The sequence below is a fragment of the Leopardus geoffroyi genome, chromosome D1 (genome assembly GCF_018350155.1).
Source record: "Leopardus geoffroyi isolate Oge1 chromosome D1, O.geoffroyi_Oge1_pat1.0, whole genome shotgun sequence".
Lineage (NCBI taxonomy): Eukaryota > Metazoa > Chordata > Mammalia > Carnivora > Felidae > Leopardus > Leopardus geoffroyi.
In genome coordinates, this window is record NC_059329.1 from 107,182,642 (window position 1) to 107,207,239 (window position 24,598).

Genomic DNA, 24,598 nt, shown 5'->3' on the forward strand with positions numbered 1-24,598 from the left:
TGTGGTAGAAGAGATATGATATAAATCCACGCAAAAGAAAGTATTATGCATCGGGGCACCTGAGTGGCTCAGTCAGTTGAGCATCTGACTTCAGTCAGGTCATGATCTCACAGCTCGTGAGTTCGAGCCCCGTGTTGGGCTCTGTACTGACAGCTCAGAGCCTAGAGTCTGCTTCGGATTCTGTGTCTCCCTCTCTCTCTTCCCCCAACCCACTCGCATTCTGTCTCTGTCTCTGTCAAAAATAAATAAACGTTAAAAAAAAAAACTTTTTTTAAGGAAGTATTATGCATAAAAATAAATCAAAGCAAATAAAGTTTCTAGCCTCAATACACTGAAACCTAATGACAGACATGAAAGCTTTATCCTTTCCACACATCCATTTTCTGAAGAGCATACTGTCAAACTGAGTAATCAACACCAATTATAGCTGAAACAAATGAATATCCACACACAAAAGGATCCCTACCTCACATCACCTACAAAAATTAACTCAAAATGGATCAAAAACCTAAATATAGGAACTAAAACCACAAAACCCTTAGGAAACAGAGGTGTTTCCAAGATCTTCATGATCTTGGGTGTAGTAAAGGTTGCTTGAACATAAAGCACAAGCAAACAAAAAAAAGTACATAAATTAGATTTCATTAAAACTAAAACTTTTGCACGTCAAGAGACACTATTAAGAAAATTAAAAGACAACCTATCGAATAAAAGAAAATAACTGCAAATTATCTATGTTGACAAGGGTCTAGTATTCAAAGTATATAAAGAACAATTCAACAATAAAGACAAATGATCCAACTAAAAAATGAATTTGATTTGAATAGTTATTTCTCCCAAGAAAATATGCAAGTGGCTAGTAAGTACATAAAAATATTCTCAACATCATTAGTCATTATGGAAACACAAATGTAAATCAAAGCCACAATGAACCAAAATAAAAAGCTTTTGAACAAATGAAATTTAAAATTTTTAAATTGAAAAAAAAAAAAAAAAAAGCTACTGCACAACAAAGGAAACAACCGAAAAAACAAAAAGGCATTACTGAATAGAAGATAGGAGAAAATATCTACAAATGATATATCCAATAAAGGGTTAATATCTAAAATATATATATAGAACTTATATACCTCAACACTAAAAAGCAAACAATCTGATTAAAAAGTAGGTAGAGGAGGGGTGCCTGGGTGGCTCAGTCGGTTAAACGTCTGACTTCAGCTCAGGTCATGATCTCACGGTTCGTGAGTTCGAGCCCCGCATTGGGATCTGTGCTGACAGCTCGGAGCCTGGAGCCTGCTTCGGATTGTGTCTCCCACTCTGCCCCCCCCCACCTGCGCGCTCTCTCTCTCTCTCTCTCTCTCTATCTCTCTCTCTCTCTCTCAAATAAACATTAAAAAAAAAGTAGGTAGAGGATCTGAATAGACATTTTTCCAAAGAAGACATACAGATGGCCAATAGATACATGAAAAGATTCTCAATATCATTCACTAATAATCAGGGAAATGAAAATCAAAACCACAATGAAGTATCACCCACACCAGAGTGGCTCAGTGGGAGGGGGCCTGGGTGGCTCAGTCAGTTAAACATCCGACTCTTGGTTTCAGCTCAGTTCTTAATCTCACGGTTCATGGGTTCGAGCCCCAAGTCAGGCTCCATGCTGTCAAGTGCAGAGCCTGTTTGGGATTCTCTCTCTCTCTGCCCCTTCCCCCCTTGCACATGCTATCTCTATCAAAATACATGAAAAACTTTTTTAAAAAATTAAAAATAGAACTACCTTATGACCCAGCAATTCCTCTTCTGGGCATATACCCAAAAAGAATTCAAATCAGTATCTCAAGATATCTCGACTACTATGGTCATTGCTCCCATGGTCATCAACTGATGAAGGAATACAGAAAATGTGGTATCTACCTACAGTGGAATACTACTGAGCCTTAAACAGGAAGGAAATCCTGCCATACATGACAACCTTCGATCTCTCCCAGGTCCAGTAGGAACCAAGCAAGGTCATTGCCGTATTGCCAAAGTACGCTTCGGGGCATCTCTTTCTCCTCAATTAGCGCCCATGAATTTTTGCTATCTACCAATTTAGTGTAGAGGATACTGAGATAAGCCAGTCACAGAAGGACAAATGCTGCCTGATTCCACTGACATGAGACATCTAAAATAGTCAAACTCAAGGAAACAGAGAAGAGAATGGTGGTTGGCTGGGGAGAAGGCTAAATGGGCACTGTTTAATGGGTATAAAGTTTTAGTTACGCAAGATGGACGAGTTCTCAAAATCTGCTACACAGCCTACTGCCTATAGTTAACAGCGTTATATTATGCACTTAAAATTCTAACAAGGTAGATCTCATGTTAAATGCTCTTAACTACAGTAAAAACAAGGAGAAAGAAAACCTATGTTTACATGAAAACTTGTACATGAATGCTCATGGTAGCATTACTCATAATACCCACAAAGTAAAAATAACCCAAATATCCTTCAAATGATGAAAAGATAAAGTGTGACACGTCCATACAACAGAGTATTACTCAGCCACGAAAAGAAATGAAGCATTGATGATGCTACACCACGGATGGGTGTTGAGGGTGCTGGGCTGGGAGTGGGGAGAGGCCAGACATAAGAACCACATATTGTATGATTCCATTTGTATGAAATAAATGTTCAGAGCAGGCAAACAGATCCATGGAGAGGGAAAATAGATCAAGAGTGGCCAGGTGCTGTGAAAAGAGGGAAATGGGGGAGTGACTGCTAATGAGTACTGGGTTTCTTTTTGGGGTGATAAAAATGTTCTGGAATTAGACAATAGTGATCCTTGCACAGCCTCATGAGTAGATAAAAAACCACTGAATTATACACTTTAAAAAAATATATTTATTTTGAGAGAGAGAGACAGTGAGCGAGCAGGGGAGGGGCAGAAAGAGAGGGACAGAGAGAATCCCAAGCAGACTCTGTGCTGTCAGTGCAGAGCCTGACGTAGGGCTCGATCCCATGAACCCAGAGATCATGACCTGAGCAGAAATCAAGAGTCAGGTGCTTAACCAACAGAGCCACCCAAGTACCCCTAAATTATATACTTTTAAAAGATGACTTTTATGATATGTGAATTATATCTCAATAAAAAAGAGCTCATCGTGGCATATATTTACAAAAAGAAAAATAAGGAATGGGGAAACGAAATGCTAAAGAGAAGCTCTTGCAGAACAGGAGTCACATGTACGCTCAGATAAACTGCTGGATGTCTGGGGAAATGGTATTCTCGTATCACATAGTGAAATGGTGAACTGTCACAACCACGGTCAAGAACAATTTAGTAGCAGCTAGAAAAGGGGAAATGGGCATTCTCAGACCTAGCAAATGCACTGCCAGGTGGCTCTCTAATGTTCTGGACCAGAACCCAAAGAAAGAAATATATTTAACATCATGACTGAATACATTACACACATACACAAAGCTGAAACTAAATGTGTATGCACACTGCACTCTGATACTTTCTACTCTGTTCTAGTTCTTTCTTTTTAAATACTGGTCATGAGCCAATAAGTTGATTTCTCTACCTTTCATGGGTCATGGACAGAGTTCAAAAACTATGGCTTGGGGTCATGCTTGCACATTTACTCAAGGAGAGATTTATCAGATTGTTCACTGTAGCAAGGATTATAAAAATTAAAAAAAAATTTTTTTTAAAAAGGAGACCATCTAAATGGGTTTAATTTAATTTAATGGAGTAGGTAAATGGATAAAATAAGACATTCATATAATTACTACATAACAGTTAAAAAGAATACACGAGTTACATATTTAAAAGATTTTCAACTAAAAGGTATAAATAAATCATCTACATTTTTATCCAGGTAAGTGCTAAGCTAAAATCTCACCAAGTATATTAAAAAGTTAAGACAATCATGGAGTGCCTCATGAATGGCTCAGTCAGTTAAGCATCCGACTTCAGGTCAGGTAATGGTCTTTCGGTTTGTGGGTTCGAACCCCTGCACTGTTAGCACAGCACAGAGCCTGCTTCAGATTCTGTCTCCCTCTCTCTCTCTGCTCCTCCCTCTCCCTCCCTCTTCCTCTCTCAAAAATAAATAAGTAAACATTTTTTTTTTTTTTTTTTTTTAAGTAAGACAATCATGGGATGCCTGGGTGGCTCAGTCAATTAAGCATCCAACTTCAGCTCAGGTCATAATCTCACAGTAGTGGGTTTGAGCCCCATGTCAGGCTCCCTGCTGACAGCTCAGAGCCTGGAGCCTGTTTCAGATTCTACGTCTCCCCGTCTCTCTGACCCTCCCCTGCTCATGCTCTCTTTCTGTCTCTCAAAAATAAATAAAAGTTTAAAAAAAAATAAAAAAAAAAAAAAGACAATCATGTGAAACTTTTATTTGGGAAACTTCTAAAAAAAAACTGCTTATTAATATTTATACAATATTATATTGATTTCTGAAAGCACTCCTGATCCTGTTGAATGTCTGAACATAATGTTTTTTAAAGAGGTAGGAAACACAACACCAAGATATCTCTACACACCTATTAGGATGGCCAAAATCAAGAAGATGGACAACATTAAATGCCGATGAGTATGTGGAACAACAGGAACTTGCATCATTGCTCGAAACAGTACAAAATGATACAGCTACTTTGGAAGACAGTTTGGCAGTTTCTTACAAAACTGAACATCGCCTTACATACAATCTAACGATCACACTCCTTGGTATTTACTCAAATGAGTTGAAACTGACATCCACACAAAAACCTGCTCACAAATGCTTCCAGCAGCTTTATTCGTAATTGCCAAAACTTGGGAGTATAGCTCAGGGGTAGGGCATTTGACTGCATAATTGCCAAAACCTGGAAGCAAACAAGATGTCCTTCAGTAGGTGAAGATACACTGTGGAACATCCATATAATGGAATATTATTCAGGAATAAAAAGAAATGAGCTATCAAGTCATTAAAAAATGTGAGGAACCATAAAAGTACATTGCTAAGGGAAAGAAGCCAATCAGAAAAGGCTACAGACTGTATGATTCCAACTATATGACTTTCCAGAAAAGGCAGAACTATGGAGACAGAAGATCAGAGGTTGCCAGTTCTGAGAGGAGGAGGGGGGAGGAGGCAGGAACAAACAGGTGGAGCACAGAGGATTTTTAGGGCAGTACACCTATTCTGTCTGACACAATAATGGTAGCTGCATATCAGTATACATTTACCAAAACCCACAGAATGTAGAGCACAAAGAGGGAATCCTAATGTAAACTGTGGGCTTTGGTTAATAGCAATATATCAATATTGGTTCATTAATTATAAAAAATGCATTACACTAAAACAAGATATAAACAATAGGGGGAAACTGGCAGATGGGAAGGGGAGTATGAGAACTCAGCAGTTTCTGATCAATTTTTCCATAAATCTAAAATTGTCCCAAAAAATAAAGTCTATTAATGCAAACTGGTGCAGCCACTCTGGAAAACAGGATGGAGGTTCCTCAAAAAACTTAAAAATAGAACTACCCTACGACCCAGCAATTGCACTACTAGGTATTCATCCAAGGGATACAGGCGTGCTGTTTCAAAGGGGCACATGCACCCCAATGTTTATAGCAGCACTGCCGACTATAGCCAAAGTATGGAAGAGCCCAAATGTCCATCGACGGAAGAATGGATAAAGAAGATGTGGTAAATATATATATACGATGGGATATTATTCAGCAATCAAAAATGACATCTTGCCATATACAACTATATGGATGGAACTAGAGAGTATTATGCTAAGTGATATCAGTCAGAGAAAGACAAATATCATATGACTTCACTCATATGAGGACTTTAAGAGACAAAACAGATGACCGTAAGGGAAAGGAAGCAAAAATAATATAAAAACAAGGGAGGGAACAAAACATAAATATGTTTTGTTTCTCTTAAATATGGAGCAGAGGGTTATTATAGGGTTTGTGGGAGGGGGGATGGGCTAAATGGGTCAGGGGCATTAAGGAATCTACTCCTGAAATCATTGTTGTACTACATGCTAACTAATATATGCTAACTTAAATTTACTTGGCTGTAAATTTTAAATAAATAAAATAATCATCTCAAAAAATAAGTAAGTAAAATCTATTAATTTTTTTAAAGGTGAGGAAGCCAAAATGATGTCAAAAAACAATGAGCTTTATGGGAGTCAATTCAACAAGATAAAATGAGGGCACTACAAATGTCAGATAACTAAAAGCAAAGCTTGCTTACTACTAACTTTGTAGAGACTTCCTAAACTATTATGAAAAATTAACACACCAGTTGCCCCCCAAAATAAGAATCAGATCCACCAGTTCTACAAGATCACGAAGTCAAAAATAATTACGTATTCCTAGAAAGAAAATTATGAAAGCATCTACCATACGTTATCAGAAATGTAGAAAGAGAGCAATGATACTGAAAAACACAGAAATGAACAGTTGTAGGGCCTTGTTGTAATGCCTGACCGGAGAGCCCCTGTATTCCCCACTGCAGGCCTTAACTCCCTGGGTCTCTTTCTGGCATCTCTCAAATGGGAAGACTGGGCTTCCACTTCCCACCAAAATGGAGTAAGAGACTGAAATTACCCTCCTACCTGAAACCAAAAAAGAACAAAATACATGAAAAGGCAGTTCAAGACACTGGACATCAGGTAACGAAGGATAATGATCCTCAAGGGAAAGGAAACAGGTAAGGTGAGCCCATCCGTTGTCCCAGCTTACTGGCCAAGGCTCGGGCAAGGGAAACCCAGGCAGAACCCAACAGATTCCCTGAGTTGAAGAGACACAGCTGAGAGTCAGGGAGACCAAGAAAGCTGGAATTCCCAGGCAGAGAGAGATACAACAAACCCCAGGGATCTGCAGAGGGTCCACATCAAGAGTTCAGCTGAGTACTTACAAGCACGTGTGCATGAGGACACTACCTGAGGCTCGAGAAACAACCATCCAAAAGGTTCAGAGGGAACAGTACCCCGTGCTCACAGACAGCCAAGAACAGGCCTGTTCCCTCAGCCAGACTGAAAAGTCCCATAATTCTAGAGTACTCAGAAGAGTACTGGGTGGTGAGGAGTAAATAGGTCTAGATTAAATACAACTCTGGTACCATTTAACAAACCTTTTTATTCTTTTTTTTTTTTAATGTTTATTTTTGAGAGAATGCGTGGGTGGGGTAGGAACAGAGAGAGAGAGAAAGAGAGACAGAGGATCCGAAGCGGGCTCTGTGCCTACAGGCTGACAGCAGCGAGCCTGATGTGGGCTTGAACTCATGAACCATGAGACCATGACCTGAGCTGAAGTCAGACGCTCAACCGACTGAGCCACCCAGATGCCCCTGGATAAATATTATTTTTAACGGAATTATCAGAGTACACATTAAAGTTCCCATTTTGTTGTTTTTGTTCATTTAAAAGTCTGTTCTTCCTTACCTTCTTCCCACCTGGCTTCTCCACGGTGAAAACTTCACTCCAGATCTGAATCCCAGTGGTTTCTGGGTCAGAGCCCCCTCTCCATGAAAATCCTGTTAACGGTTCTTCTGAGTCACCCAACCAATTTGAACGGCCACCTTCCTTCTACAGGAGAAATAAGCGATATCCATTAAATCTTAAATTTTGAGTAATTTTGCACATCAAGGATAATCCATGAGCTTATCTTGCTCTTTTGGACACAAAAGTCTCATTTTCTAACCTGAGTGAAATAATTCTCACTTACCTGGAAATATAAGTATCGTAGCATAAAGTCCAGAAAGAAGGATTTGCCCTTCCGGAAGGCACCAGCCACGGACACCACCACCACATCAAGGTCTCGGATGTGGTCCTGCAAGAGAATGCTGGCCAAAGCTTTCTCTTCTAGCTCAAAGGAATGCTGGTCTTTCTGAACCAAAACAACCTGCACCGGACCAGGCTTTCCAGTCTCCATGGCATCACCTAGATTGTTGGAGAGAAAAATATTAAGTTTCAAATCTTTTTTTAAATTTGTATTTTTGAACATGGGAAAAGCAAAACCTTCTTAAACAACACAAAAGCACTAACCATAAAAGAAAAAAATGACGAATTAGACTCCATGATAAAGTTAAGAATTTTTGCTCATTAAAAGACATCATTAAGTAAATATGAAAGCCACAGGCTAGGAGAAAATATTCACAATACCTGTATCCAAAAACTCACATCCAGAATGAATACAGAAATCCACAAGAAAAGGACAAATATTCCAATTTTTAAAATAGTAATAAGCAAAAGGCACTTCATGAAAAAAGGATATCCAAATGGTCAATAATCATATAAAGAGGTGGTTCCATACCATTACTTAGCAAAGAAAACATAAATTAAAACCATAATGAGATACCATCACCTGTCCATCTGAAAGGCTAAAATTTAAAAGACAGACAATATCAACTGTGGGAGAGGATATGGTACAACTGGATTATTCACACACATTCTGACGAGAATATAACCACTCTGGAAATCTTCTTGGCAATAGCTATTAAAACTAGACATACCTACCATCTAGCAATTCTACTCCTAGGTATGTAAGAGAAACAAATGCTTATGTCTACCAAAAGACAGAAATAGAAGAATGTTCATTCACATCAGCTTTATTCAAAATAGTCCAAAACCAGAAACAATCCAAATGTCCATCAACAGTAGAAAGGATGCCCGCCACTGCTAAGCCTTTTACATACATTTAATTTAATCCTCAGAACAATCCTATGAGGTAAATAATACTGCCCTGTATTTAAAAACAAGGATACTAGGTGGGAATGCAAGCTGGTACAGCCACTCTGGAAAACAGTATGGAGGTTCCTGAAAAAACTAAAAATAGAACTACCCTATGACCCAGCAATTGCACTGCTAGGTATTTATCCAAGGGATACGGGTGTGCTGTTTCAAAGGGGCACATGCACCCCAATGTTTATAGCAGCACTATCAACAATAGCCAAGGTATGGAAAGAGCCCAAATGTCCATCGATGGATGAATGGATAAAGATGTGGTATACAGATACAACGGAGTATTACTCGGCAATCAAAAAGAATATCTTGACATTTGCAACTACGTGGATGGAACTGGAGGGTATTATGCTAAGTGAAATTAGTCAAAGAAAGACAAATATCTTATGACTTCACTCATATGAGGAATTTAAGATACAAAACAGATGAGCATAAGGGAAGCAAAAATAATATAAAAACAGGAAGGGGGACAAAGCATAAGAGTCATAACTATGGAGAACAAACAGAGGGTTACTGGAGGGGTTGTGGGAGGGGGGATGGGCTAAATGGGTAAAGGGCATTAAGGAATCTACTCCTGAAATCATTGTTGCACTATATGCTAACTAATTTGGATGTAAATTTAATTAATTAATTAATTAATTAATTAATTAATATAAGGATACTAGAGCTTACAAAAGCTAAACATCTCGCCCAACAAGTTCTGGAGAAAAGCCTGAAAGGATGTTTAGGGGCTAGGACTTGCAGATCACTCTTAATAACCTAGTCAAGGGGCGCCTGGGTGGCGCAGTCGGTTAAGCGTCCGACTTCAGCCAGGTCACGATCTCGCGGTCCGTGAGTTCGAGCCCCGCATCAGGCTCTGGGCTGATGGCTCAGAGCCTGGAGCCTGTTTCCGATTCTGTGTCTTTCTCTCTCTCTGCCCCTCCCCCGCTCATGCTCTGTCTCTCTCTGTCCCAAAAAAATAAAATAAAAACGTTGAAAAAAAAAAATAATAACCTAGTCAACATTTTAGGGGCAATTAATTCTTTAGCTCAAAATTAAGCACTAACTAGTAGTTTCCCTGACACAGTTGAATGCACAAAGATATTAATTCTTTGAAATTCAGACCCGGGGCCCCTGGGTGGTTCAGTTGGTTAAGCGTCTGACTTTGGCTCCAGTCATGGTCTCACGACTCTTGGGTTCAAGCCCCATGTCAGGCTCTGCGCTGACAGCACAGAGCCTGCGTGGGATTCTCTCTCCCTCTCTCTGCCCCTCCCCTGCTTGCACTTTCTCTCTCAAAAATGAACAAAAAAACTTCATTTTAAAAAAAGAAAGAAATTCCGAGCCACTTAGTAGCTATGGATTTATGGAAAGTTTACAAAAAGCTACAAGTGTAGCTTAAGGATGAAGCAAAGCACTATCTCCCTAAATGTGAGTATGTGCCACAGGCATTAAAGGAGATGTTTCCATGTAGTTAAAAGGACAATTTTTATTCTAATAATTATGTATTTTAATGTGTATTAGGAAACAAAACCATGTTTTAACGGACTATTGCTTAGAAGGATGGCAAGTTTAAAAGGAGAATCAACTTAAAGTCACTTGAGAGGCACCTGGGTGGCTCAGTCAGTTGAGCATCTGACTTCCGCTCAGGTCATGATTTCACAGCTTGTGGGTTCGAGCCCCACATGGGGCTCTATGCTGACAGCTCAGAGAGTGGAGCCTGCTTCAGATTCTGTGTCTCCTTCTCTGCCCCTCCCTTGCTCATGCTCTCTCTCTCTCTCTTTCAAAAATAAGTAAACATTAAAAAAATTTAATAATAAATTGAAAGATAAATATTAAGTAAAGCATTGTACAGGTAAGCAGGTATGGCCAAAATCACAAATATGGCTCCCAAGTTACTTTTGTCTGGGAAGGACTGAAGGTTGCATGATCACAGCAGGCAAAGTCAACAAACAGCATGACTGCCATACTGCACCCTTTAAGCCAAAGAAATTGCTGATCACTTTTTATATTTAAAATGTCAGCAATAGGGGCGCCTGGGTGGCTCAGTCGGTTAAGCAGCCGACTTCGGCTCGGGTCACGATCTCGCGGTCCGTGAGTTCGAGCCCCGCGTCAGGCTCTGTGCTGACAGCTCAGAGCCTGGAGCCTGTTTCAGATTCTGTGTCTCCCTCTCTCTGACCCTCCCCCGTTCATGCTCTGTCTCTGTCTCAAAAATAAATAAACATTAAAAAAAAAATTAAAAAAAATAAAATAAAATGTCAGCAACAAAAGGGTCTTGCCACTTTTTAATTTTTGGCAGACTACTGGAAAACAAGTTATAAATACACAATAACTGTCATGGTATCATTGTGATAAATGTATAGGAATATTTTTCTTTCCCTTTACTGCCTGGATAAAAGGAAACATTTCTGTGAATATTCTCTCACAGTTCTTTTTATTGCCACAATAGCAGGTGAATCCAGGAACTAAGGACCTTCAATCTTTCATATAAAAGAACTAACAAGAACAATTTATTCGGACCTTATGGATAAGCCACAGTGTTAAGTACTGTGCAATACTCAGAGCAGTTCCATACAAGGTCCCTGAGATGGCTGGTCACTCCCCCAACATTCATTTTCCCCTCCTGCTATGGCAACAAATTTTTAGCTGGGCATAACACTGCCGGAAAGAAAAACGTTTTCAACCCAATCCTGTAGCAGGGCCATCACCGTGTGCCTAAGTTCTGACTGGAAACGATATAACAACTTCCCCCTTTCCTGCTAGCTGGATGCATCAGCGGGAGGGAGTCATCCTGCACCAGGCACATGAGGGCAACGCCCGGGAGCACTGGAGCAACAAGAGAGGTAGGGCCTAGGGCTTCATGCAGCAGAAGCGCCGTGCTGGCTCGCTGTTATGTGAATGAATGCATGAATGAATGAATGAAACTTACTTGAAGGCTCTCTCAGATACAGCCAAACCCAGTAACCCCTACAACAGTCCCGGGGGACTTCACAATTAAGTTCATGATGCTGGCTCTTTCAATTTCATCTATTCCACCATTAAAGTTTGCTGAGCAATGTGGACGTTCTGACACACAGCAGACCCACAAAAACAGTGAACCGTATGTTCTGGAATACGGTTGAAAGCTATGACCCCGAGGATGCAGATGGTTTTGTCAGAGCACCAGGCACAGGAGGTAAGGTTCCTGGGGCTACAGACAAGATGGAATAAACCGATGACCAGAACGTATGCAGTTGTGCACAATGAACTGTGCTTCAAGGGAAGATGAAGACGACGGAGAAGGCCAGTTGGGAGAACAAAGGCAGTAAGACCGTCATTCATTTCTTCCTCTTTCCGCCTACAGCCCAATGAAAAGGGAGAGAACCGGGCTATGTTTAGTTGGAGGACCCGGGGTGAGCTTGCATTTCTCTTCACAACAGTTTACTGGGCACACTGCATTTAAAAAGATCTTGTGGGGCGCCTGGGTGGCGCAGTCGGTTAAGCGTCCGACTTCAGCCAGGTCACGATCTCGCGGTCCGTGAGTTTGAGCCCCGCGTCGGGCTCTGGGCTGATGGCTCAGAGCCTGGAGCTTGTTTCCGATTCTGTGTCTCCCTCTCTCTCTGCCCCTCCCCCGTTCATGCTCTGTCTCTCTCTGTCCCAAAAAAATAAACGTTGAAAAAAAAAAAAAAAAAAAGACCTTTAAAAAAAAAAAAAAAAAAAAAAAAGATCTTGTTCCTTTGGTTTGGTTCCACTTAAGGGAAAAACCATTTTGAACTGTACACACCACCAATAATTCAATTTAAACAGAGTTGCTCTCTTTTCACATCATCTTTCTCTCTCACTTCCTAAGACAAAGAGACAGTATCATTGATCTTCCAAGTAAAAACTTTATTTCTACTCACACCTTTCCAGATGTTATATAAATGTCCTTTTTGTCTTAAAAAAAAAAATTAAAGATTTTATTTACTTAAGTAATCTCTACACCCCACGTGGGTGTAGAATCACATGTTCCTCTGACTGAATCAGCCAGGTACCCCCCCTCAAAATTTTTTTAAAAAGAGGCACCAGGTTGGTTCAATCGAAGGAGCACATGACTCATGATCTCGGAGTCGTGAGTTTGAGCCCTACGTGGGGTGTAGAGATTAGTTAAATAAAACTACAAAAATAAATTTCTTAAATAAAAAAATAACTGTCCTTTGCTGATTTATCTGCATATCTCAGGCTCCCTGATCCCCTAAGATCCCTTTATCAAAACCCTAGCTTAGGCCATACCACCTCCAATCTTTCTTGCCAGTTAGGCACCGTCCCCAAGGGTTACTTTAATGATAGGACCTCATCCATTAGGGCTGACCTTCGTTACAGCACAAAAACACATCACGACAGCAACTACACAAGGGGCTATCAAAACACTTTATGGACTGATGGCTCAAAGCTAAATCTCCATCCTCTAAGCCAAAGTTGTTCACGGTTCTCCCCACTGCCTTGGTTCCTCTAATTCCTTACTCCCCTCATCTTCCCAGCCAGATTTACATTCACTGGTCTTTCTACTGAAAGAAACTTAGGATTCAGGTCCTGTCCTGCCTGGATTCCAAAATTTCCAATGTACAACCTATTCAGCCATTTGTTCCCACCTCCTGAAATGCAAGCTCCCCCGACTCCAGGTAAACGATTATCCTTCAGCGCTCACATTCACCCTCCCTCTGTCCTGATCCCTTCCAGCCCAGACTCTCAGAGCCTATCACTTTACCTGATATACTAAAAAGAAAACAGGCTCTGGAATCCAGAGGGCAGGGCTTGAATCTTTTTTCTCTCCCCTCTAGAATGTAAGCTCCATGAGGGCAGGAATTTTTGTCTCTTTTGTTCAACGTTAGATCCCCCAAGATCCCAGAACAAGGCCCACACCTAGTGGACACCCAATAAATACTTGTGGAATAACTGAATAAACCCCACCACCTAGTCTCAATGTGACTATGGATAAATTTCTTACCACTTGTAGCTCATTTACAAATTGAATACTCATTTCAAAGCAGAGTCTAACACATATTAGGAACTCAATAAAGTGGTCCCACTTTCCTATTTCCAATAAAACCTCATACCTACTATTATTCCACTCATTATAAACTAGCATTTGTGATCATGACTTATTACCCAGCTAGGAGCTGCTGGGAAGTAGGGAAACTGTCACATTCAGTCCCAGTATCTAAAAGGAAGAAGTTTCCTTGTATTGTGCACATTAACCCCAAGGGTACATGTCAAGTATCTTAATAAAAATCAGTTTCTTCTCTTCCCTCTTGCAGTCTCCTTTCACCGCCAAACTCCTTGAAGGTATGTCTTCATCCATTTACCCATTCCCTTCTCATCACTTTGCAATCTGACTTTCCTCTCAATCTCCCTGTTGAAACTATTCTCAGGTTCATCAATGACCTCTTGCCAAATCCAATGGCCCTTTCTTGATTCTCATTCAACTGTGTGACAACACAACTGCCACCTGCTTCTAGAACTTCTGAAAACCTTTGGACTCAGAGACAGTGCCCATTCCTAGCTCCCACCCAATCTCTTTACCATTTCCTTCGGCTGCTTCTTTTTCTCTTTGGCCTCCTGTGAGTTACACCAGCACTCTGCTTCAGTCTTGTGGTTCTCATTCGCTCCCTCAATGAGTTCTTTATTCTTGTAATTTCGCTATACCCTCTATTTTGGTGATGCAACTTCATTAATTCCTAACCTGCATTCAGGTCCAAATGTGAAACTGCCTAAGGGACAGATTCGCCTGGATATTCCACCGTCACCTCACTCTCAGAAGTAATATGTAGAAATATACGGGTGTAGGAGTCAAGAGACGAGTTCCTGTTCCAGTCGTACCACTACCAACCTGTGTCATTCTGGGCATGTCTAGTCTTCGGTCTCAACTGTGAAATGAGTCAAGATTCAACCTCTAGAAACCCTTCCAGTACTAACATTTCATAAGTCTACTTGTAGTGTCATCAAAATGAATCCTCTCAATTATTCCACTTCTCTGAAATCTCTACCTCTCAACCTCTACACCTCCCGACTCTATCTTCCTTTACACTATATCCCCAAATCCTATCATTTCCTCCTATGACTCAAGCTCCTCTTTTGGCAAAGGTTGTTACTCTAGTGAGGCAGAATGTACAGGAGAAAGGTCTTCCCCAACTGGGGCCCAGTTTTGCAATGACTCTTAACAGCATGAGTAAATCATTTTGCTTCTCTGTGTCTCAGCTTCCTCTACAAAACCAGGCAGTTAGGTGAAGTGATTTTCTAGCTCTAAAATTCAATGACTCTTTAACAATTGAAAATTTCCTGGATATTTAAATTGGCCAAACTTGCTAGGTAACCCATTCATCCCTTGGCGTAATTTAAATTATACAGGACTGGCTAAAGAACAGATCAAAATTTATAACGATAAAAACATTAAAGCAACTTGCTAAGGATTCACACGAAAGCTTTTCGAGGTTTGGGGTTTTGTTTTGAGGGGTTTTTTTTTTTGGGTGGGGACTGGGATTCCCCCTAATTGCAATGAAATTACTCCCACTTCTCAGGAATCTTAAACTCTAAAGATCCAACCTCCAGGAATGGTAGTAGAAAAACTTTTAAGTGGCAACCTTACATGCCTTCTCCCTTTAGTGAAGCAATTCTTCCCCAAGATCTATAAATCTACTCTGACGCAACAGTAATGCTCACTTATATGAACAGTTAATGTTCGTTTATACGAAGAGCTAAGGCTGTATTGTGTTTATATGAATAACAGAGACATTTTTGTACACATAGAGAGATGTGGCCTGACCACAGTCACATCTGTCATCCATATACATATAAGGGAACTTAAAACCTATGTTCAAAAAAAAGTGTGTAGGACAAATGCTCTTTCATACTGCCAATTCTGATTATTGCTGTAATAGCTCATAGTAATACTGAAACAGCCATCACTTCAGGTATGTAGGAAATGCTGAAAATATCTGGATAATTAAAGTCTTTTAACAGTTTGTGTGGAAGCTACAATCTTTTTTCCAATTACTTTTAAAGTACTGATTTATCCTTTACTTTTGGCACAACACACCTTAATCCGGACTCACCAACAGGTCTATACACACCTGTTCAAATCATCTCTGTGATAACTGCATTCAGTACACTTAGCTCTGCACCAAAATGGCAAAGGCAGACAATCCAAGTAGAAAGTTGAAAGACTTAACAGGTGAAACAAATTATCACAGGGAAGCATTTGTAGAGACCTAGCAAATTACAGCATTAACTCTTCCTAGAACGATCTAACTTTGAATGTTTAAAAGACTTTTTAAAACGTAGTTCCACAGGCTAAATTAAAAATAGGTGAGACTACTGAATCATAACTGGGCTTTTCAGGTCTATGGAAAACATAACTTCTAACAAATAAATTCTATCAGGAAAGCATTATAGGGGGGCACCTGGGTGGCCCAGTCAGTCGGTTAAGCATCTGACTTCTGATCTGGCTGGTGAGATCGAGCCTGTCAGGCTGGTGCATTGACAGTGCAGAGCCTGCTTGGGATTCTCTCTCTCCCTCTCTCTCTCTCTCTCTCTGCCCCTCCCCATTGTGCGCTCGCTCGCTCTCTCTCAAAATAAACAAACTTAAAAAAGCATCGTAGGAAAAAAAGTTTAAATTCCCCTCAAATATTGGAAAACACACCTGAACGGGGATAAATTCAATGAAACTAGTTAACTGGAAGCAGTTGCAACTGCCACTTCAGAAAATTCATACAGAATTTAGTTGATCAATTCGACAGTGTAGACCAGGGTTATTCAACCTGGGCATTACTGGTATCTGGGGCCAGATAACTCTCTACTGTGGGAAGCTATCCCATTCATTGCAGGATATTGAGCAGCAACTCTGGCCTCTACTCACTAGATACCAGTAATGCTACCCCCTGGTTGTAAAACCCAAAAATGTTTCCAGAAATTGCTAAATGTCCCACCGGGGCATTATCACCACCATAATCTAGTGGTTAAGAACCACTAGAGTAGAGCCAGCCTCAGTGCTCATCTTTACTGCTCAGAGAGTTCCAAAAGGCAAATAAACTTCAGTTTCAGAAACATTTCTACTAAGTATAGTGTATGACTCAGGGTAAAGTTATGACCTGAGTTTTCCACTCTCCTTTTGAAACACATTTAATAAAGGGCAAGAGCAACACACCCAAAAACAGAGGCATATCATTTCATGCCTTGTTCTCGCTGGCAGTCTTTAAAGTTCCTAATTCAGACAAGGCCAGAGAAAACACATCATCATATGTGAGGGTAAGTACACTAAGACCTCAGCCAACTCCAACTGCTGGGTGTGGTTCCATTTGCTCATGGCTGGGGAGTGCTTTTATATACTGTATTCTATTCTGTCCTAAGGCAGTAAGTAGATACACATATTTTTTTTAAGTTGTCTCAATGAAAACACTACTTATACGAAACAAAAGAGAACACTGGGGGAAATTTACATTCTAATCAATTCAAGGGCTTAAGAGGAATTTTTTCTCAATTCATCTGCCATAAAAAAAAAAAAATCTGTGTACTTTAGCACAGAATGCTGAACAAAACCGTATTTTCCTGGTCAGTTTTGTAGTGCTTTATGAACTTATAAAGATAACTATGACTAAACAGTACTGAAGATTCAGAAATGCAGAGACCAGGCTGAATCTAAAAATGACGCCAGGCTGTATTATAGAAAAAAAAACATTTTTTTAATAGAATGAGTTCAATATTCATCCTATTTGACTCTTCCCTAAAAATAAGAAATCACCAAAATCAATTTGGTTACCTGAAGGTTTTATTTGTCTGTGTGCCAACTGAATAATGCTTTCTTAATTGGCAATATTTGACTTGGATGCCTTATCAAGGCATAAAAACAGTTTTTTCACCTACTACACCAGTAAAGTCTATTTCCTAACTTGTAATACACTTTAGCTGTGAAATATATCAAGTTCTATCAAAATACATGCTACTAAAAAGTATTTTTTACAAATCTGCAAAGAGCATCAACTTCTCAATACAAATACTGATATTACGGGGACACCTGGGTGGCTCAGTCGGTTAAGTGTCTGACTTCGCTTCAGGTCATGACTGCCAGGTTGAGTTCAAGCCCCACATCGGGGTCTGGGCTGACAGCTCAGAGCCTGGAGCCTGCTTCAGGTTCTGTGTCTCCTTCTCTCTCTGTCCCTCCCCAGCTCTGTCTCTCAAAAATAAACATTAAAAAAAAAATGTTTAGGGGCGCCTGGGTGGCACAGTCGGTTAAGCGTCCGACTTCAGCCAGGTCACGATCTCGCAGTCCGTGAGTTCGAGCCCCGCGTCGGGCTCTGGGCTGATGGCTCAGAGCCTGGAGCCTGTTTCCGATTCTGTGTCTCCCTCTCTCTCTGCCCCTCCCCCATTCATGCTCTGTCTCTCTCTGTCCCAAAAATAAATAAACGTTGAAAAAAAAAAATTATAAAAAAAAAAAATGTTTAAACACATATTGATATTACAAATTATAGTTCCCATAAAGTCACAAATCAATTCAAATGTAAGCAACCACCTACAGGGAAATTTTAGTATGCATTAGTACGCAAATTAGAATTACTTGGGGTTAACTGTTGGCTGGCCCTGGATGAAGTAAATCAGAATCAGTGGGTCCCACACATCGTCAGGTTTTAAACACCACAGGTTTTTCTAATGTGCAGCAGAACTGAGATAGTCGGCTTTACAGTGACTAAAGCTTTTTTTTTTCTTTTAAACAAAAGCTTTCCCCTCACTTCCCCCTTCCCCTGCCATGTTTTTTAGACAATATATTCCTAAAACTTCAGATAACTTGGGGAAATGTTTTCAAATTCAGATTAACTTTAAAATGCATCTGTGTTAACGTGAACAATTTCTCAGTTCACAAGGCCAGAGAAACTTAACAGGCATGCCTAGTCATTATAGGCAAATTTTAAACCGGTTCTCAAACAAGTTCACACAACCCAGGTGCTTCATAGGAATCTTAATGGGCACCTGGGTGGCTCAGTCGGTTGAGCGTCCGACTTCAGCTCAGGTCACGATCTCGCGGTTCGTGAGTTCGAGCCCCACATCGGGCTCTGGGCTGATGGCTCAGAGCCTGGAGCCTGCTTCCGATTCTGTGTCTCCCTCTCTCTCGGCCCCTCCCCCGTTCATGCTCTGTCTCTCTCTGTCCCAAAAATAAATAGATGTTAAAAAAAAAAATTAAAAAAGGATACTAACCAAACTGTTAAATGACCTCGCACTGGGGATATGGGGAGGTCAGACAACTTTATACTGATCTCTTGCTTCTTACAATTCTCTATTATCTCATTTTAAATAATGAGTGTGCATTTAAACTTTTTTCTAAGATTTAGAAATCATATGAAAAACACAGTGCTGCAACGCAGAAAGTCAATTTTAAAAAGCCCATTCGAAACAAGTCCTATTTAGTGAACGCTAAGAAAATTATGCCAGTACATTTATCCCCTATCGTTATTTTCCTTAATTTCACGATTATCCCAATGAGATAGTAAACGGTAGCTAATAAAACAACGTGCTGCACTACTGTTATTTCTTTTCTTACAGAGATCCGTTTCATCCAAGCGTTTCCTATACAGGTGGTAAAAGCAGAAACAGGGATTTCTAGACTACAAGGCTAGTTTGGTACAAAGTCGAAAAAAGCACTAATTTGAACTTCAGTTCACTGCAACACTGAACACCTGACACAGATTAAAACCACGTAGGTTTTGCTTCTCCGAAGGCAAGCCAAAATGTGAAGTGACGTTTTGGGGTCCGTTAGTTCTTCTCTCCCTTTCACAAAACATTGCACCCAACCTCGCACTCAGATTCGAGGGCTCGGATTTAAGATTCCCCAAACAACGTTCTTTTTTTTTTTTTTTTTTTTTTTTTTTTTGCTTCTAGGTTTCTCGAGTAAAACTTTAGGCGATTTCAGCTAACACACAAGCCAAGAACAAAGCTGGGTAAAATGACTGATGAAGTATCTATCCTTCAACCTAAGGTCTCTATTTGATTAATACTTTTGCTCTTTGTTAGGTCTTCGGGAAAGCCTCGGCACAACGTACGTGCCTAACGTCCTAGAAGAACTTCCTAAAGACCAATTCAGGCCGCATTCTTTGATCTCGTTCATGGAAAGAAGGGTGATGTTAAAATCCACTCTCCTAATACTTGTCAGCGCCTCGAGGTCGTTAGGACGAAAATAAAGCTTCCAACTCCAAGACTTCGGAGTCCGCCAGCGCCTTGCCAAAGGCTGAACCTAGACCATCTACCTTCCCGCTCCCTGGGCCCCCGGATCCCGGGCCGCGAGCGAGGGAGCGAGCGAGCGAAGTGCCGGGCAGGGAGGGGGGTCGCAGCCCCGGAGCGCGCGCGGCTCGGCCAGGGCGGGGCCGGCGGGGCCGCAGTTGCGGGACTCCGCCCGCCCGCCCCACCAGCCTTCGCGCACTGCGGGCCTCCCCCGCGCGCAGGGCCCGACCCCCGAAGGCGGCCGCTCCCAGCCGGGAGCCAAGGCGCCGCCCGCGCCCGATCCTCGCTACCAGCCCCCGGCCCCGAAGTCGCGGCCGAGGGTACCCTGGGCAGGGGCGCGCGGTACAAGCCCCGGGACCGAAAGGGCGGCGGTGCGGACGGGCGGTCTCCTTGGAACTATAATCAGGAGGGCGGCGGGGGCGGGGGAAATTGGGCACCTCACCTGCTCCTCCCGAGGCAGCCGCTACCGCTCGCTGAGGGGACAACATGGAGCCTCCGCCTTCAGCACAAGCAGCAGGGGCGCGGAGAGGGGCGGGCTGAGGCGAGAACGAACCGGGCCCAAGAGGCGGGAAACGGGCGGGGCCTGGCCTCCAGAAGAAACTGGGGAGAAGGAGGGGTACGCAGAGCTTGGAGGGAAAGAACACGGGGCGGGTCTGCGAGGCGCGGCAGGCGCTTGGGCGGGTCGGGGGTGGGGTAGGCGCAAGAGACCGAATCCCGCCCGCCCGACGCGTGTGCTCGTGCGCGCGCGCGCGCGCCGCTGGCTACCTGGGACTGCGCAATGGGGGCGGCTGTCCGTTGGGAATTGTAGTCCGGCGCTCTGAGTCCCAGCCTGCGGTCCCTAGTCTGCGCACTCATCCGGGGCGGGGAGGAAGCGGAAGAGAAAGGACTTGGCCCGGCTCTTCGACGACTGAACTACAACTCCCAAGAGGCCACGCGGGGAGGGGAGGAGCGAGCCCGCTCAAGCCCGGGCCCGCCCGCGAGCCCCGCTGGGATCCTGATCTTGAGACACGGTCCGGGGCGAGGAATTTGGGGTAACCGGCCTTCAGCCCCTACCCGCCGCGTTTGAGACGGTTGCGGTGTCTAAGGACGGAAAGGAGTCCTCAAACCTGGATGACGTGAGCGTCACTGGTTTTTTAACGATTTTGACTTCACAAGGAGAGGAGGTCGTGACTTCATTGCCACCATCATCAGCTTCACCCTGTAATCCCCTGCCTGGCCAAGGCTGGTGGTGAAGGATCACCACCGCCCTGATAGCTAAGAAATTCCAATGAGTCTCCTTCCACAGGCTTTGTCCAACCTAGGCTATAGCCATGTCTGGTAAATGTCAGATTTACAGGAGCTTGCTTTGAAACTACTTTTGCAAGCACAACTTACTGATCAATGCAAAAGCAGGTTCTCCAAAAATGCTTTTATTCACACTTCACATATGATTGAGAAAATGTCAGTTGCCACAGTTGAAGAATCTTGTTATTTTGGATTTGTTGGGGTAGGGGCAGTTATCGGAGCTAAGTAGCTGGTGGAGCTTATCGGAGGCTAAAGCAGCCATCCCAGCACCAGCACCACCTCTTGGTATTACCATTCCCTCATTCATTAGACAAATTATTATACTTTCTTCTGCCTCTGCCTAAACTATTATAACCTACCCAGAACCTCCTTCCAGCTACCTGTAGGCCTTGCCAAGCCTTTGAGCTGTTTTTAGTGCCCGAGTGATTAGGACAGAGGTGAAGAGATAGAGATAATTCTGCCTAATCTTACTAGAGAGACCATGTTTAGATTTCTTTTCCCCTGCCTTCCTATTCTTCCCAAACACTCAAGATCACTTGAATACTCTCCTTGAGGCTTTAGATTTAAGAGTCTAGATCTAGTCCATTTAGGCCAGCAAAAACCTAGACAGGGACATCAGGGCAAGTGGCTAATGGGGTTTCACACTAGGTGTGCAGGCCCTACAGGATGTGTCACAGCTACAGGGCATTATGTGGCATGCTCAGAAAGAGAGAGGGGCCAAAGGCTAATGACTGGTCACAATTGCAACATACAGTGTAAGAATTTAAAATTGGACATACATCCCAGAATTCTCTAGACCCTTCCCTCATCCATTTTCATTAGACTTCTTGCCATATGACTTATGTTTTAAGTAAAACATAGTCTTTTAAAATATTTACTTATTTTGAGAGAGTGTGAGAGGGAGAGAGAATCCCAAGCAGGATCCAGGCTCTCCACACAAGAGACTGAGGCAGGGTTCAATTCCACAACTATGAGATCATGACCTGAGCCAAAATCAAGAGTCAGATGCTTAACCAACTGAGCCACCCAGTTGCCCCTAAGTAAAACATAGTCTTTTCACTTCTCTTCCCATCAGAATAGGAAGTTTTGTCTGTTTTTCAAACAATGCCAGGCAGATAGTAGAAACTCTAATATTTATTGAACAGATAAATAAAGAAGGGATATGTGACACCTAACAGTGCTCACTCACTTTCTTGCTCCCTTAATATTAAGTCCCGAACTTCTGCTTTTGAACAAAATACTCTGTTCTATTTTAAGGGCTCCCAACGGAGATCTGCTGAAGTCCATCCTGTCAGGAAGTGACCAGTAAATGCTGACATTACATCTGTCTCAATATAATATCACCAAAGTCAGTGTTAGTTGCATTTGGGACAACAGTACAAATTATAGGTAGATTTTAAGGATTAGTCACAGCTCAGAAAACAACTCCTATAAACGAGAAAAAATGTTTTGTTGTTAGTTTCATTGTTTCTTCGCCAATAACCAGGGTCATCAAAACAGTAGACATTTAAAATGCTCAATATTGATAATACTGATTACAGCCTGCCTTTAGCCATCTCACTCTGAATTGAGTCATGTGGTATGACCAGAGTCTGTGTTTTCCTTGTGGTTTTCCAGAAGCAGGTGACATGTAGACATGTTTGAATGGCTAAGGCCACAGTGTTTGGGGTCAGACCAGCCTGTCTTTGAATTCCGGCTCTGATGCTTACTAGCTGTGCAAACTTGGGGGGAGTTACTAAACCTCTTTGAACTTATTTCATTATCTCCTGCCAAATGATTCGAGTTGTTGTGGGTTAAATGCGATGTAAGTGTTGGGCAATTATGACTGATGCATAGTTGGTGCTCAAATATTGGTAACCGGAGTCATTTGGGAAAAAGCAAAACACAGTCAGAAATATTCCAGATAACCAAGTGTTTTATGAAGCACACAAGTAACAAAATTGTTTTCTGCAGTGACATCCACTGTGACTCAGGTCCCAAAGCTTTCCAAAAATAGCTTTCCAGAATTGTTATGTGCCAGACATAGTGCTAGGCCGTATTGCTGATATATGAGTAAGACACATTCCTGTCCTCCAGAGACTCACAGTATTATGGGGTAAATAGCCAAGCAAATAATTATCACTCACTGTGACTGTGCTGGGACCCAATTCAGCCTTTTCTCCTACCGCCTACTCCTAAGATCCACGTTTAAGCAACAGTCTGGGGCCTTGGAAGGGACAGACTGGACTACTGGCATCTCTGGGTGTCATTTAAATATCTACCTTACTTTGCTCCGTGTATAAAATGAGCTATTGACTTGGTGGCATAGTTTATGAAAAGAAAATAGTCAACCCCGACTGACAGGGTGTCAGAAAGTTGGAGGGGTGCCTGGGTGGCTCAGTCAGTTAAGCGTCCTACTTCAGCTCAGGTCACGATCTCATGGTTCGTGGGTTGGAGCCCCACATCGGGCTCTGTGCCGACAGCTCAGAGCCTGGAGCCTGCTTCGGATCCTGTGTCTCCCTCTCTCTCTCTGCCCCTCCCCTGCTCATGCTGTGTCTCTCTGTCTCTCTCTTTCAAAAATAAATAACATCAAAAAAATTAAAAGGAAAAAGTCGGATATCAGGCCCTCAACGTGGTGGTAACACAGTAAAATCTCAAAACGTATCAGCTGCTTCATCATTGTTATTTCAGCCAACAGCACAGCTATCCGTTTCTTCAAAAAGATACTAGAGGGGTGCCTGGCTGGCTCAGTCAGTTCAAGCCTCACATTGGGCATGGAGCCTACTTAAAAAAAAAAAAAAAGATACTAGGAAAGACCCTTAGAATTTACTATTAAGGAAAGGAAGCAACAACCTGTGTATAGCATGCTATCATTTATGTTAAAAAGAGTGAATGAGGATGAAGATTTGCTCTCTTCACCTTTGCATTTGCCACAAAAAGCTCCTAACAGTATTTACCTATGTGTGTGTAGAGGAGACTAGTAGCTGGAGAGGGGTTAAGAATAGAAGAAAACTTTATAGTGGGCCTATTCTTGAATATATATACTCCTATATACATGACATATGAATATATTCAAAGAGGTTTCTTAATTAAAATATATTCTTTTTTTTTTTTTTTTCCCCTAAGTCAGGAGGAAAAAAATGGGATAATGAGATGGCCTAGAAGCCGAGGTGAGAAACTAGCTGTGTAAACACCAGTCCTCTAAGGACAGGGCCAAGGAAGAAGAGGCCCAGCTCAGTGCCTCAGCAGCAAAAAATTACTCCAGGGGGAAAAAAAAAATTGCTACACAGAACTGAGAAGTGGCTATGCTCCAGTGAACACTTCAAAAATCCCAACTGAGGGGCGCCTGAGTGGCTCAGTCGGTTAAGCGTCCAACTTTGGCTCAGGTAACCATTTCACGGTTTGC

General features: G+C 42.0%; 1 protein-coding gene and 1 long non-coding RNA gene across 4 annotated transcripts in view; one reads left to right on the forward strand and one right to left on the reverse strand.

Moving 5' to 3' along the window:
• The window catches only part of ATL3 (atlastin GTPase 3), a 56,239-nt gene that overhangs the window by 29,000 nt on the left and 2,641 nt on the right, over positions 1-24,598 (reverse strand). The window contains exons 1-3 of one of the 3 annotated variants that reach the window (XM_045485676.1): positions 20,695-20,964; positions 7,715-7,929; positions 7,432-7,575 (exon numbers count right to left, since the gene is read on the reverse strand). In XM_045485676.1, the coding sequence (XP_045341632.1) occupies positions 7,432-7,575; positions 7,715-7,921 (351 nt within the window). In that variant the 5' untranslated portion in view covers positions 7,922-7,929; positions 20,695-20,964. Of the gene's footprint in view, positions 1-7,431; positions 7,576-7,714; positions 7,930-20,371; positions 20,634-20,694; positions 20,965-24,598 lie in introns of those variants that run through there. The other 2 variants (XM_045485675.1, XM_045485677.1) reach the window with 2 other exon arrangements.
• Positions 16,884-19,906, forward strand: LOC123601865. Its single transcript, XR_006714272.1, has 2 exons — positions 16,884-16,968; positions 19,723-19,906. It is a non-coding gene; the product is annotated as an uncharacterized LOC123601865 (long non-coding RNA).